Below are 15796 nucleotides of genomic sequence, written 5' to 3' on the forward strand. Positions count from 1 at the left end.
TTCCCGAAACTGTCACTGCAAAGACTCATGTCCTCGCTCAGACCTCATATCACCTCTGCTGCGTGACGCATCCTCAATGCATGGCTCTGCATCTCCTCACAACCAGGATTAAGGTACTGTTTTCAGTGGAACTAAGTGGGGTCCCTGTAGCCGGCCCACGATCGATCGCGGTCGGCCTTAACTTGTGGCTTTGTCCTGGACCAGCGTGAGCAGATAACCACAGTTGGCACTTCACTGAAATCTTTAAAATTGTATATCTCTGATTCTACTGATTGGATTTTTGCTGACTCCATTTTTTTAATTAATTGGTGCGGAATTTTTCTTGTGTTGTGATTTCACTTTATTACTGTTTGAAGTACTGCATAAATACTTGACACATTGCTTCGAAGTTAAGCCTGACTGCTCTGTGCCAAGCTACCAGACAGTTGAGCACAGGTTAAGTTGGGGTTCACTTATGACTTCACCCAGACCAGGATTGTGGTTACTGCTTGAGTAGGGTTTTACTTCCCTCAACCAGTAACCCAAACTCTGACAGCGGATTTATAAAAGCACTGGCTATGTATTTCTAAACAGAGCTTTGGGTGCTGGCACTCCTTCTATTACTTATTCTAAACCAGTTAGCCCCCTTCCCCCCCCTACTCCCAGTTGAGGTGGTAACAGGTTTGCAAAACGGAAGCTGTCTCTGTTGGACAGCTTCCCCTTTGCGAATCATGCCAGGTGGCCTCATGTGAACATCCCTGTTTGCAAACCAATCAGAATACAATTTGTATATAATGGTTTGTTAACACCGATTAGTACATTGGCCCGTAGAATATTTAACTACATGGCAGCTCAAAGTTCACATCAATGCTGAGGCCTCTTTCCCTATCATTTAGGGATTCAATATTTTACAAGCAGATTGTATTATTCTATTTTTGTTTTATTTGTCCTCTGCTTAGGTTTAAATTGTACTCTTTTCTAAATCTTAATGCCACTCCGGTAAACTTGGAGCATTTGAATTGTTTCTGAGGCTTCTTATTTCATTATTGCAAGAAATGCCCTCAGATGACTTCTGTCCGCATCAAACCATAAATGCTTCTGTGAAAAGCTAGAACCATTTATCCCTTTAAAAGCCCCTTATCCGCTTGTTGTGATTGGGCACAATCATCCCTTGTACCCATTTGCGACCAGATCATCTGAGCTCTTTTTCAATATTCAATCTCCAAAGTCTTTTATAAATTTAGCCTTAAGGTTTCTCTAGGTCTGAAGCTGAAAGAATAATGCATGTATTATTAATCTTTGCAGATGATCTTGGTGGCCATCTTTTCAGAAACCGGATTCTTTGATTATTGTGCTGTAAAGGTAAGTTGGTTATATCTGTACATGTGTTACTTTGGTCTCAAGAAATGTTCACATTTTAACAATTGTGTACAACTGTACCTACTGTGGGGAGCGATTGTCCACAGTTGAGGTTTTTATGCTGCACGCAGTGTGTGGGCTTTATTCACAAACCTTTTTCTCCATGGGCGGCGGTGATTTACTCTTGTAAATGCCGGAGTAAACTGTGAGAATGTTACAACTATTCAAAGTAACCTCTGAATCAGGCCCCTAAGGTGTAAAACATGAATATTCGATAAAACTCGTTAAATTGTCGAAAAATATGAAAATTAAAAGCTTCCAAATGAAAAGTAAATGGCACGTGAAACAATCATAATAAATGTAACCCGAGCAGCTGGATCCGTTCTAGTCACTGACTTTTTCTTTCTTGATTTCTCAACTTCGATGAATCATGTTTTTTTTAAGGTTTTGTTGAGTGATAAGAAATTAAAGCATTAGTCGTGGTAACAAGGATGACACTGACCTACAATACAGTCTATAGGCCAGCGGCGAATGTGCACGACATCTAGCACTAATGGTGTGGAATAAGCATGCGTGCAGTGAACATACCACAACAGAGGCATGGTATGTGTTTATTTACAGTAACTGTAGTGTTGCCAGAGTTTAGGACGAGTCCACTAATTATAAATGCACAGGGTGAAGCGGTCGCGACCCCCATATGCGTGGTGCAGATGGTTAGAACTGGCGGCGCCAGTTCAACTTGAATGAGTCAATACAAAAACCCGGGGCTCCCGCCGTGGTTCAGTGATCTGGCCAACATGGTACTAGTGGCTATGCGTGTTTACTGTTGCGCCCTGCATTAGGCCCTACCACCGACACCACATGGACGAGTCTTGTGCCAATAATTGAGTCAAATGGACACCAAGAGTCTTTGGGTCTCGATTTTGGGTTGATGTCCCTCTGCGTAATTTCGATATGATCTCTGCAGCAGATCATGTCCTGGATTCAGTGAATGATTTCCAAGGTGGACTCACTCATCCAGGACATTGGCACCCATCTCTTGGCGAATAGTGTGAAATGCTGACAGATCGTCTCTCCCCAGTTTGAGCATCCACCATAACTCTGAGAAGTGTCAGCCAAGGGTCTTGTGCTGTCGGGATGCTGGTCATGGTGTGTAACAGTGCAAATACTGGGTCCCAATAAGCACTCAACTTAGGGCAGGATTGAAGCGCCCCTGTACTTTATGGGATGGGTGAGCACTGTCCATCATATGCACGGCTGCACTTCCCCTCAGGTTAAGCGAGTGAACACTTGTCTCAAGTGACTTAAAAATCTCTGTGAGTCAAACAGACCGCATCGGATTGCTAACGCAAGCAGTCGGGCATTGGCCGATGGGCCGTTGCCTAATGGGTCACCAGTGGGCCGCTTTTTGTAAAATGGCCCACAGAGACTTAGTGTCTTCCCCACCAGGCCCCTCTAAGGTGGGGGGGGGGGGCATCATCATGAGGGGTTGCTTTCAGCAGTGTCGCTAGGCCAATATTGTTCTGTCCTCTGCAGTCTTTATCTTGGCCTCCCGTGGGGCCGGCGCAGACGTCCAGAAGCAATGTCCCACTACCCTGCTGTGGGCCATCATCACCTCGGCTCCCCTGTTTTTGTTCACCTCTTCCCTGCCAGGCCATCACCCTGAGGCTACAGTTGACTGGGCTGGGGAGAGTAAGTGAATGGCCTTGCTGAGGGCCTGTTGTTGGCACCTCGGCTATAGTGTCTTTCAGGCCTTGGTGGTGTTGGTGGGGTGTGTATGTTTGCATAAACCTCGCTGTGAAGCACCTTTCCCAGAGCGGAAAATTGAGACAATGAAATGTTAGGGTCAGAGCTGCTGAATGTGTAACTATAGAAATAGGTTCGAGTCCCAGCCTCACTGCAACATCCTGTGATTCTGGGCAAATTACTTAATTGTGCAAAGGCCTAAAATAAAAATGAATTTGATCTTCTGTAATGTAACTAGTGCTCATATAATTGCGCCCTTTGGATGTATTTACGCTATATAAAACTACAATAAAAAAACATAAGCTTCTGTTTGCTCATTTTTTAAGAATCTGCAAAGGCTTAAACTTAATAATGAGAGAGGATTCTTTATTCAATAATAAAAAAAAGTCTGTATTCCTTCTTAACATGGCTTTTATTACCAGTCACGGATCATTAAAGAAGCTTTAGACCACATTTTAAACTGCTTTCACCTTACATTTACTGTTCAAACTTTTAAAGTACATATCGATGGGGGGAGAAAATACCAGCGTTAGGAGATTTTCGTCATTTTCGTACTGGCACGGGAATTAAAATACTGGTAATGCTGGTTCAAAACAAACAGCCAGGTGGCAAACATAGCCATTTCAGGAGTTGTGACCTTTGGGCTACTTTATTTCACTTCGCCCGCCTCGCCAAAATGTAGTGTTTCTAATTGTTTTTGGCTCTATGAGCTTTAAAATACATAATTTATCAAACATTTCTCTAAAAATGAGCCCGATGAGACTAGCCAAATGCTGTTGCGTGATCCAGGAATGTGGGCCACTTTTTTGGGACACAATCCGACCCTGCAAACGGGTAATATTTCCAAAATGTTAAAGGAACTTTGGTTTGGGTTTTAATATGTTCCAGCGTGATTACCGAAGTTGTCTGGTATCAATTCGGGAACATCTCTTGTGTCATAATTACCCGGGTATTTTACCACGCGGTCATTCCGTTTCAATGATGTTCTGTTGTCGGTGCTGTTGTGGACTTCGATCCATTTTGATCGATCACCAGACCTCTTATTGCATATACACAGAAAAATATTGAACACTTAAAATGAAGGAATTGTGGTTTACTCGGATCACAAAACGTTTGCTAAACATTGGCGAAACACCTGCTAGAAGTGGGCTAAAAATCGTTCTAAAAAACAGAAAATGAGTTGAAGGAAGTTAGGATTCATACCATAAAAATCCCTGAAATATTCCAGACATGCTGAACTTTGCAGCTATAACTTCCACCCTCTCAGTGTGCACTGTTCAGAAATGACCTCTCAAATAACAAAGATAATGAATGACTTTTTTGAGGATTTCTTATATGTACCTATATCATTATGTATGGGTTATTGCCCCTTCCATAGATTAGAAGGATACTGCAAGTCACAAGTAGTTCCTTGACGGTTTCGAGGAATGAGGCCTAAGGTGCCATCAACCGCAGGCTTTGATGCTTATAATGCATGCTCACACCATCACCCTTCCCACACACCACTTGAATACTTAGGGTGTTGCTCTTTCATGCGAACGAGACAGGATGCTTGTAGGCCTGAGAAATAGAAGTAGACACTGTAGTGCAAATTTAAATACAAAAAGCAGTTAGATATTTGTTGAGGAAATATATTAGAATCAATTTAATACAAGTCAGATTTAAAAAATGTTGTTGCTCACAATATATAGAAACGGGCAGAGAGAGTTCAACTTTACTCCTATCACCTAAACAGTGCAAACAATTAGCTTGTCGCCATACATATATCCTTTCTTCCCGTTAATCGAGCTAGAAAAACAGACAGAAAAAAATAGGTGTCAGTTTTGCTCTTTCAAGTGCAGCTCTATGCCTTCCTTTCACCTTGGATGCAGTCTCTGGCAGGAGGCAATATGACATCAGATTTCAACTTTAATAAGATATTACAGTAGAGCAGCTGCATCATTTCTTTGTGATAGACAATTGCAGCTGTCCTAAGTTGCCTGTAAGAAGGAAATTAGTGATGGTTTTTATTTTAGCAGGGACGGCAGGTTCCCACGTACATATTTCTTCTCTAAAAAACACAAGATTAATGTGACTGTAGGGAATCCACCTAGGATTATTAAACCTTTGCTGCACCCTACATTTTTGTTGGCTATAGAACTCTGTGCACTTTACCCCTGCTAAAGATAGATAAAGTGGTTGTGCTCTTGCTTTCAATATGGTTAAATTGGGATACCCCTAACTAGCATATTTAACGAATCTATATATAGTATTGGAGAACTGTAAAAAGTACATCTAGGGCCTGTAACTTCTATGCCAGTAGTGGACGGCAACACCCATTATGGTATCCAGTACAGTGGCAGTGTTCACATGACTGCAGATTTACACACTGTTGCCTAGCAGTGCAGTATTAAACTGCAAATTCGCCCCCCTTCTTTTTTAAATAAATTATTTTTATTAAACAAATGCTCTACAGAAAAGAAACTTTCATACATGGTGACTGTTCGACATGAAGTACGGGAGATACCCTCTCTACATGCTCACCCAGTACTGTAAATTTGAATGTACAATCAGTGTAATTATTTCGAGCATCAATGGCATTACATTGTACAACTAATACCACAGGTTCCCAGCCCACCAACACTATCATTTATCCAGAGGAGTCCTCAGTAGCCCCTGCATTCCACCCATTGGCCCCAGATCTTTTCCCACTTCCGCGGGAAGTCCCGGCTCTGGAACACCATCTTTTCAGCTGCACACCACCAATCGGGATCTGTTTTCCAATGCGCAACTCGTGGGGGTCGGTCCGCACCCCAGGTCCTGGCAATATTCCTTTTTGCCACCATTTCTGCGACCATTAGCCATATCTTAGAATGTTTTGGCCATATATATTTCCCAGTCACACACAGTATATGCCATCTAGCTTCCAGTGGGAATGTCTGGCATATCACCTCAGACCTAACCTGTGCTGTCTCTCCCCAATATCGCTGGATTTTTAGACAATCCCACAGTAAATGAAAGTAGGAGCCTACTTCCCGGCAGCCCCTAGCACAGTGGTCAGTGTTACAGTGGCCCAATCTATGCATGAGGTTCCTGGAGGTGTAGGATCTATGAAGGATACAAAGCTGTATAAGGTGGATGTGTGCTCTTACAGCTACCTCCATTGGGCTCTGTATTGCTCCCCCCAATCGTCATCATCCAGCATTCCCACCTCTGCCTCCTATCCTTCCCATAAGGCACCCAGTGGGTCTGGTGTGTTCATAATTTTTCCTTATATCAAGGAGGTGGCTTTACCTGGCATTGGGTCTAGCAAAAGCTTGTCTTCCAGGGGTGTGTATTCTGGTATTTGCTCGCACTCGAGTATATGCGCCCTTACTGCGTACCCTGGCTGATTCATACATCTGGTATTCTGCTTTTAGATCCTCAAAAGAGATTATGGCTTGCCCCCTCCAGACGTCTCCAAGGTGGCCTGTCCCCAAGAAACCCCATTTATGGAATCGCTTCAAACCACCCACTTCCAGCAGATCACTGTCCCACAGTGGATTTATTTCTGTAAGTTTGCCCTATAATTCGACCCCTTTTGAGAGGCCTAAAACTTTTCAATATTTATAAGTCCCTCTATATAGGCCTTATTACCCATAAGGCAGCATGCGTGGTACTTAAATATAAGCCAAGTAAAAGTTTTGTTAAACATTTTTGGGAAATCCAATTCAATAGTGAAGTCAGATTCTTACTGAATATTATGGAAAAGTAACCTTTAGAAAATTACCTTTTTCCTGCCTGAATTTGCTGGAGCTAATCTGCATTTTGCTCTTCCTCTTCTGCCAGCCAGCAATTCGCATTTGAATAGGTGTGAACGAGTACTAAATGCTTCCCAGGAGTAAACAATACACTGTCCTGGATGGGCGGGGATGAGCCCTCTAAACCTAACAGCATATGCAGGGTGGGGACGTGAGCATCCTTTTTGATATTGGTGTCAAAGTGGGTTGGGTTAGCCCCCGGAACCTTCACTCAATTGGTTAGGGAGCCCGGAGGCATTCTCACCCACTAGTTCAGGCCAGGCATAAACGTGGCATCTCCAGGCACCCACTGCACTCCTGACCAGTGGCCACTGGTCCTGGACTGGACCCTGCTGTTTTGCCTCTGACTGACACCCTGTGAGGCTTTAAGTGCCTTTAAAAGGTTACTCCTGTGGTGGATTGGGATCTAAAGGACTGAAGTCAAAAGGTAACATTTTTTGACTAGAACGGAACTGGATAATGTATCTAACCTAGGCTCAGCATCAAATTGCGCTTATGTCCTGATCTACGACCACCATTAACTATCATTGGCACTTTGTTTTTCTTGGCACTATTTCTATTTAAAACTTTTTAAAAATTATCTCCGGCTCCTCTTATTGGATTTTTGTTATTATGGAGTCATTTAGTTATTACATTTTCTCTATTTCTCTAATGCATTTTGGGTCTTTTATTATTTTGCATTTGAACTTTGATACTGTTTTAGTACTGCATAAATACTTGACATTGCCTCTAAGTTAAGCCTGTCTGCTCCATGTCCTAACTAACGGAGTGTTGAGGTCAGGGTTATTTGGTGACTTTAGTGATTCACCCAAACTAGGATTGTGGTTATTACCTGAGGCTGGTTCATAGCCCCCAACTAACCCGTTTTTTATAGAGTAACTTTATAGTTGAATATGGTTATAATTTTAGCTTACATTAAAAACAAACCTAGAAATTCACTGAAAAAATAAAGGTTAATGGGATGTTACAGCTAGGTGTTGAAAAATCACAAAAACTAATGTTTAAAAACAAAAAAACACAAATATACCAGTACTGGTTTACTGAACTGACTAGAATTCTGCGACCACCATGCACAGCTTATGACCTTCTGTATTGCATCACTCATGACGTGTTAAATGACACCATTGATGACATCTCAAATGACTGCTATCCTTCCAGCTGTACCATATGGCTGATTTGAGATAAAGCCCTCTTAACCAATTGGAGCATGTGTAATACTCAGATTGGTAGCAACTAGAATAAATGATGCACCCGCCATCAGAGGATGCAGGACTCTGGCCTTGTGCCCGTAAAAGAATGTGAAGAAGCCATAGCTGGGCATGGTATAGCTCCCAGGCCCCTTAGATCAGATAGAAAGCCCCAAATGGACCCCTTGGTTATAAAATATATATATATATATATTTTATTTTTTGTCCCCTTAGGGTTCATGTACCCAGAAGCTGGGTCCTAGTCCCCAGTGTGGTATCTTGGGTCTGTGAACCTTCAGCAATAGGGTCTTTGTCCAATGTTAACATCCCACAGTGTTTGTGGACCCAACACTGGATTCATGAACCCAATGGGATGTCCACCAAGTATGCAAGAGCTTGTGAGGGACAACTAATTTAAAGACAGGTCTGCATACCCTTAAATTTTGTTTTAAAAAAAGGTCTTGCCAAAGGGTGGGCTCTGCAGTTAACCCTTAAGCCATGTGCAGTGGCGTTTGCTGCCTGCTGTGGTTTGGACACAGGGACAAGCTGAATGGCAGGCCCAGTGCATGGCGGGGTCTGCCAGAGGCTGGGTTGTGCACAGATCCTGGCTGCAGGACCTGACCATCTGATTAATTGCAGAGCTTGGTCATCTGATTAACTGCAGGAATAAGCTAAAAGACAGGTTTTGCAGTCACCCCTCACTGTGCACGGCTGAACAGGTTTTGCAGTCACCCCTCACTGTGCACGGCTGAAGTGCCTGGGCGATGTTGGCGGGTTGTGTGCGGGCCCTGGCAGCAGGGATTGGCTGCAGGGCCTATCAATAGGTGTTGGCCTCCCATGGTGGGTTATGTGCAGGCCCTGGCTGAGGGGTTAGATGTTTGTGGTGACCCTTTGACAGAGCCAATAAGCTTGACTTGTATGTTGATGTGATCATCTTTTGACAAAGGGCTTGTCTTGTAAAATGATGTGGTCATTCTTGGACAAGGCCAATAGGGTTGTCATATATAAGGATGTTGTGACCCTTTGACCGAGCCAATTGGCCCTTTTTTTATGGTGAGGAGTGATATCATCGTCTGACTGTGCACCGTGGTGAGGGCATTGGTATAATGCTTGTCCACCATGGGCCAGTAACTTTATAATTGGGTATGGTAGTAAAATCATCCTTCACTAAAAGCAAAGTGACATAAAAAAAAAGTAAAGATCAAAATGATGTACTAATTAGATCTGGTAATATCTTTACATTAAAAAAATAGAAAATAACTGAAAAAACAAAGGTTCAAATAACGCTCTATTTAGGTGAAAATGTCACTTAAAAATATCATTTTAAACTCAAGAAAACACTGAAAATCACCAGTTTGCTGAGTTAACTATACTAGCACCTCCACCATGCACAGCTTATGACCTCGCATATTACATCACTTAAGCTATGTTCACTGACTTTGATGACATCCCCGATGACAACACCCCCAAATCTTCTGTTGAATTTATTCTACAAGCCAGTACAGCCTTTGAAATATGCAAAAACGTTCTAGATGGTGCAGAATCATGTAAAACAAAAATTATATAAACAAATGTGCTTATATAGAATATTTACACTGTAGCTCACTCCCTGTAGACACACTAGCCCCATTAGGTGTCGAAGCCCCTACTATGCATATCCTTCACTAGTCCACATGTTTTTACGGGGAGCCCCCAACCTTCAGACACTCTAGCTCCATTATGAGCCAAATCTCCTACTACTCACATTTTTTGCACTGTGCACAGCTCTTTCCTGAGAGACCACTCCCTCCAGACACCCAAGAACCATTTGTTTTCCAAGCTGCTACTACACAAACCTGTTGTACCATGCCCAAATATTCGCAGAGAGCAGACTACCTACAGAGTCTAAAACACTATTAGGTGGTGAAGTCCCTACTACACACAGCCTTTGTCCTGTGGACAACTCTCCATGGAGATCCCACACCCTGCACATCGATAAGGCCAAACATGATGCACATGGTTATACTCAGCAGTACAGAAGACCTAGCAAATTTGCTCCATCTACAACTGACTGAATACCTTTCAGTGTCAGAAGCGTACAGCAAACTGTCACGCTCATTGGATGATATCAGTGAAGTAACTGCACATGTCATGAGTGATCTGAGATATGATATCATAAGCATTGCATGGCAGGAGCGCAAGTTAGCTCAGTTAACTAGTTAACTATAGTGAATTTCAGTGGTTTTTCAGTTCTTAAATTTTAGTGTTTATCTCATTTCAATGTCTAATAGAAAGTCAATTGAACCTTTGTGTTTTTCAGTGAAGTTGTGTTTTTTTTCTAAATGTAAGCAAAGCTATTTTTAGCATACCCAACTAGAATGACCTTTTAACTTTTGATTTTATTAAGTGGATTTCTATTTCTTTAATCATAATTTGATTTGAGCATATGCTTACCCCCCTCGGCAAACTACAACCAACCCAGCCACTGTTCTCTTTCAAACATAATACCAGCACTCAAGACTTTCTAGTACATACTAAACGGACTAAGGAGAGACCTGCAAGTACCAACACACACTAGGGTCTACCCGCAGAGACCTGCAAATACCAACACACACTGGGGTCTACCGTAGTAACTGGTCACTACCCTTGCAGAAGAAGTTCCACTGCAGTATAAACTCACTCAAAAAACAGTTAAAAACTCCTACAACTCCCAGCATCCACATGCACAAAACACCTATTTGCCAAAGGCAGAGATGCACAGAAACAGTTATGATAACATGGCGAATGCTGAGAGTTATGCCATGTGTTATCGGTGTTCATAATGGTAATGTACATTTCAGTGGTTTTATGCGTTTCAGCAGACCCATAACTTTTTAAATTTTTGTAAAATATATATATATATATATATATATATATATATATATATATTCACTGAAAAAAACATAGGTTTCACACATGTTATAGTTAGCGGAAATTTTACTGATAAAAAACCAATGAAATTCCCCCGTTATAGTTACTGCAGGCAACTATAACTCACGCGACCGCAATCCTCTGCTGATGCTAATACTGTATTTAGACACTTATTTGCCCATGTCTTCTTCCATACATTTTTAGCTATACATATATTACAAATATTTTTTTTTCATAAAGACACATATGTCATCAGCAGAAGATTGCGGTCGCGTGAGTTATAGTTGCCTGCAGTAACTATAACGGGGGAATTTCATTGGTTTTTTATCAGTAAAATTTCCGCTAACTATAACATGTGTGAAACCTATGTTTTTTTCAGTGAATTTGCAAGGTTTTTTAAATGCTAATTCCTAACTATAACGTGTGTGAAACCTATGGTTTTTTCAGTGAATATATATATACATATCTATACATTGCACATGCTGCCACTAGTGCCTGTGCTATCTCGCGCTCTCCAATGAATCTGTCATTGCGCACAATATATTGCATATTATATTTCACGCCCGGTTCATCTTATATCACACTTTTTGGTGCATAGTTTATACCATACACTATATCTAGTTTTCATTTTCAATCGTGCTCTCAGGACTATGTTCTATATAACACTGTGTTCACCTACCCTTTTCACGGGCATTACATTTTGCGATAGGGGGTGGAGGGTCAGGAGGTTCTTCTGCCAAGTGAGCCCGGATTCACAGTCACAAACGTCTTCTTCTTCCTGAATAAAAGTGAGATTATGCTGCATACTTGTTCATATTTTAAGTAGTTCGCACAGACACACGTTTTAAAAACAATAAAGTTCCTAATACCCGCCTTCTCTGAACAGTTAGCTTGCTGCCCCATCCCCCTCCTCCCTATCCTCTGTTGTGTGAATCCATGGAATAGCCTCCTCCCTCCTGCCATGCATGGTCTGATGTGCTGCCACTGCCCTCAATTTAGTATGATGTACCAGTCCACTCCTCCTGCCCTCCATTGCCCAATTCTATGCCCCATCATTGACCTCCTGCTTAAACTCTGTGCTTAGCTTGCTGCCCCTATTCTCCTTCCCCCTGCCCTCCGATGTCTTTGTGCATGCCCCTGCTCCATCCTTTTTGCCCACCATGTCCCATGGACCTGCCACTCCTATCTACTCTGAGTGTTCTGTTGAGCTGCCACTCCCCTCCCACCTGCCTAGCATTGTCAGATGACTGTAACCTGTCCCTGCCACCTCCACCCTGCCTGTCCACATGCCATGCCCCTATCCTCTTCCTCCTGTCCTACATGGTCCATTGTACTGCCACACCCTTCTGCCCTCCCTGGTCTGTTGTGCTGCAACTGCTCCTCCTGCCTGCCCCGTGTGGTCTGTTGTGAGGTCCCTTCCCCTGAACTTTCTTGTCTGTGCACAGGTCCTGACCCTCCCTTCTATCCTCCATCGTCCTTTGTGCATGCCCCTGCACCCTCCTTCTTGCCCATCATAGCCATTGGTCTTCTGTGCTGCCATGGCCCCTCCCACCTTCCCTGTGTGGTCAGTTAGCTGCCCCTGACCCCCTCCCACCTTCCCTCCATGGTCTGTGTGTATGCCATCACAGTCTCACTGTTGCTCTTCATGGTGTGTCTTGCTTCTAGTGCCCATCCTGCCTGACCTCCATGGCTATCTTGCTGCTCCTGCCCTGCCCCCTTGCCCCCAGCCCTCTGTTTACATGTGAAGACCCCTACTCCCTCCCTCCTGGCTTGTCTGTTCCATTGTAATGCCCCTGATCCGTCCCTACTGCCCTTTATGGTCTGTAATGCTGCAGCTTTCTCTCCTGTCTGTCCATTATGGTCAGCTAGCTACCATTGCCTCTTGCCCCTCTGTTCTCTGTTGTCCATGTGCATGGTCCTGTCCCCTCCCTCTTGCTTTCTATGGATTGTTGTGCTGCACTCCCGTCCTGCATGCCCTGTGTGCTGCTGCAAACCCTGATGCCTGCCCTGCAGGGTCAGTTTGGTGCACCTCTCCATGTCCCTCTTGTCCTCTGTTATCCAAGTCCATGTCCCTATCCCATTTCCTTCCATGATCCAATGTACCATACTTGCGAACATTTTGAACTTGGTAAGAGGGAGATTTTGAAAAAAAACTGGGGTATTGATTTTCCCCTTTGAGTTACATTGAAAAAGAGGATATTGTAGACAGGAGACAGATCAAATAAAGCCCATTTGAGCTTAAAAACATTGGACGTTTCCTGGCTGAATCGGGTCTGTTGGCATGTATGGTTGTACTACCATTGCCTCTTCCTTCTGCCCACAATGGTCTATTACATTGCCACAGCCTTGAAGGAGGGTAGATTTTGTATCACAGGGGGCCCCTGGCCCGTTCTGTCCACACCTGAAGTATGAGACCCTTGTCCTTGCCCTGCCAGCCGCATTTGTAGGCCGTATTAAATTGACCAGCGGGTCCTGTGTTGCTATATAATTATCCTGAGACATCCTTACCACTCAGCCAGCATAAAACCCCTGTGTAGGCCCTTCTGTTCAATATGTAGGCCTCTTTGTTAAATTGACCATAGCTCTGCAATTTTAGTGTATAGCAGTCTGAAGGCAGGTCTGCGAGGCCTTCTGCTCCAAACTAGTAGCCCCCACCCTACCCGAGTGCTCCGTGCTCGGTATCAAAGTTCAACATCCCACTGAAGCTGTCGACATACAGTAGGCTGCATCCTGGACTGGTACTTGCTTCCTGGGCAGGTTTCCCGCTTTTAAGGAAGTGGCAACCGCAGAGCGTCAAGTTAGGAGAACTGAGGAGATTTTGTACATGAATATATTGAATTCCCGTACAATACCCATTATTTTCTGCTTGCTCTATGGAACTTACGATAAGCGATTGGCCTGAGAGACTGACCTTTTCACCCAGTCCATTGTCAGCATTAAGTGGGTAAATGACGAAATGTCTGGTAAAATCTGCAGACGAAGCTTTTGGGTAGCATACGTAGGTAGATGTAGCGTGCAAAGGAGCCCACAAAATGATATAAAAAGGGAGCACCCACAGATATCGACGGACTACCTCGCCGTCTGTATGTAGGTTAACAGGCTGTGCAGGTTTTCCCCAAGAGCTGGGAGCTCTTGTCTTCCTTTGCTTAAAATGTCTTGCTCTGCTTTGCTTGAAGTATCTTATTCTATTTTACCTATATGAAATGTCATGTTATGTTTAACCATTGTTCTCTTTACTTTTGCATTTAAAAGATTTTGTATTGTAATTGCAGGAATGCTTGCTCTAAGAGTAAACGTGAGTGTTCCTAGGTAACATTTTCCTTGGTGTAACTTGTTTCTCATGATGCATTTATAGATGTGTTTTCTCTCTCTCTCTGTCAGTACATTAATTGAGATACAGAGAATATCATGACAGCTGTATGATTATCTGGATTCTGTATTTTGTACTTTATGTCTCTATTCTGCGGTTTCTTTGAAGTTGCATCTTCTCATTAAACTGCCATTGTATTCTGCCACCAATTCCATGTCTCATATGTCTGTTTTCTTCATTTTTGGAGCAAGCGTTCCTAGGCACCCCGGCTCAAATTAAGGTGCCCCTTTTGTCCCTGACTCACTCTCCTGCTCAGTTCTGTGGTGGCTCCCGGGGCTCTGGGGACCGCCTCTAGCTTCCTTGACCCGTAATAGATCTTCCCTCCAACAGCCTCTCTTGCAAGTCCTGTATTGTTGGTTTGTTGCCCCTGCCCCCCTTTCCACTGCCCTCCATAGTCTGTTGTGCTTCCACGGCCCTTCCTGCCTGCTCAGTGTGGTTAAATTGTTGCCTTTGCACTCTCCTACCTGCCTTCAATTTTCAGAGTCCGTGCCCCTGGCCTTTGCCTCTCAACAGTATCCCAATGAACAACTAGATTGCTAACATTCTATATTTATTACAAAAGTGTGGAACGCCTGACATCATCTTGATGTAATCAAAACTGTAATACCTAGAGCATTTCCTTTAGAAATTACATATATGAGAGGGTCTTATTTGCATCAAAATTATGGTTAGTGCTCTAAAAGACTAAAATAAGGACATTTTGTCTGAGTTTTCAAATAGCGACAAAGCACTTTTAAATTATTTGTTATCTTTATGTTTTTTTATCCAGTTGACCACTTGATTAAATGTTGCACTTAGGGGAGAGGATGTGGTGTTACTTCCAGAACTGCAGACTTTGCAACTGGGGAACCAGGTTGAAGTTTCTGCTTCAGCTCGACATTCTGTGATTCTGGTCAAATCACTTAGTCTCCCCATGTCTACAACCAAAATGAATATGTGCTTGTGTGATGTAACCAATGCTCATGTAAAGCACTCCAATACCTGACAAGTCTGCACTATATAACACTGCAAAAACACTAAATAATAAGTGTTTTGCACACTTCTGTCATTGGGCTATATTTGGGCTACATCTGGGTGATTTTGGGCTACATTTGGGCTCTTTTGTCTCCGGTGGCCATCTTGGGAGATTTATTTGTTATGAAGTTTCCTAATTTCCTCATGTACTGCAGTCTCCTCAGTAGAAAATGCTTTCAGTTTTTTACGTTGATTCCATCATGAAGGTATTCAGATATGTCACACATTTGCCATAAATTCTGAATGTTAGCACTCTAGTTGCTCATTAGATCACTGTAGTAAAACTACTGTTCACCATGGAAGTCTGCTCCTGGTATTAAAAGTGCATGTTTCAGTCTGCATGTCAGAATTTTTTAATGAAATAGAAGAGGATTTGAGAAGTCACTCAAAATGTGCCCTCATTTTCTTTCTTCAGCATTAATGATAATTTCTATGGCAAAATGAACCCCCTCATTGTGTTCCTTTTTAAATTA

The 15796-nt window shown here is 42.9% G+C and overlaps 1 protein-coding gene across 2 annotated transcripts in view; it reads left to right on the forward strand.

The window, feature by feature from the left end:
- The window catches only part of OCA2 (OCA2 melanosomal transmembrane protein), a 1032003-nt gene that overhangs the window by 499210 nt on the left and 516997 nt on the right, over positions 1 to 15796 (forward strand). For both annotated transcript variants that reach the window (XM_085622873.1, XM_085622872.1), the window contains one exon: positions 1285 to 1341. In XM_085622873.1, the coding sequence (XP_085478999.1) occupies positions 1285 to 1341 (57 nt within the window). The remainder of the gene's footprint in view (positions 1 to 1284; positions 1342 to 15796) is intronic.

Source organism: Triturus cristatus, chromosome 8 (assembly GCF_964204655.1).
Source record: "Triturus cristatus chromosome 8, aTriCri1.1, whole genome shotgun sequence".
NCBI lineage: Eukaryota > Metazoa > Chordata > Amphibia > Caudata > Salamandridae > Triturus > Triturus cristatus.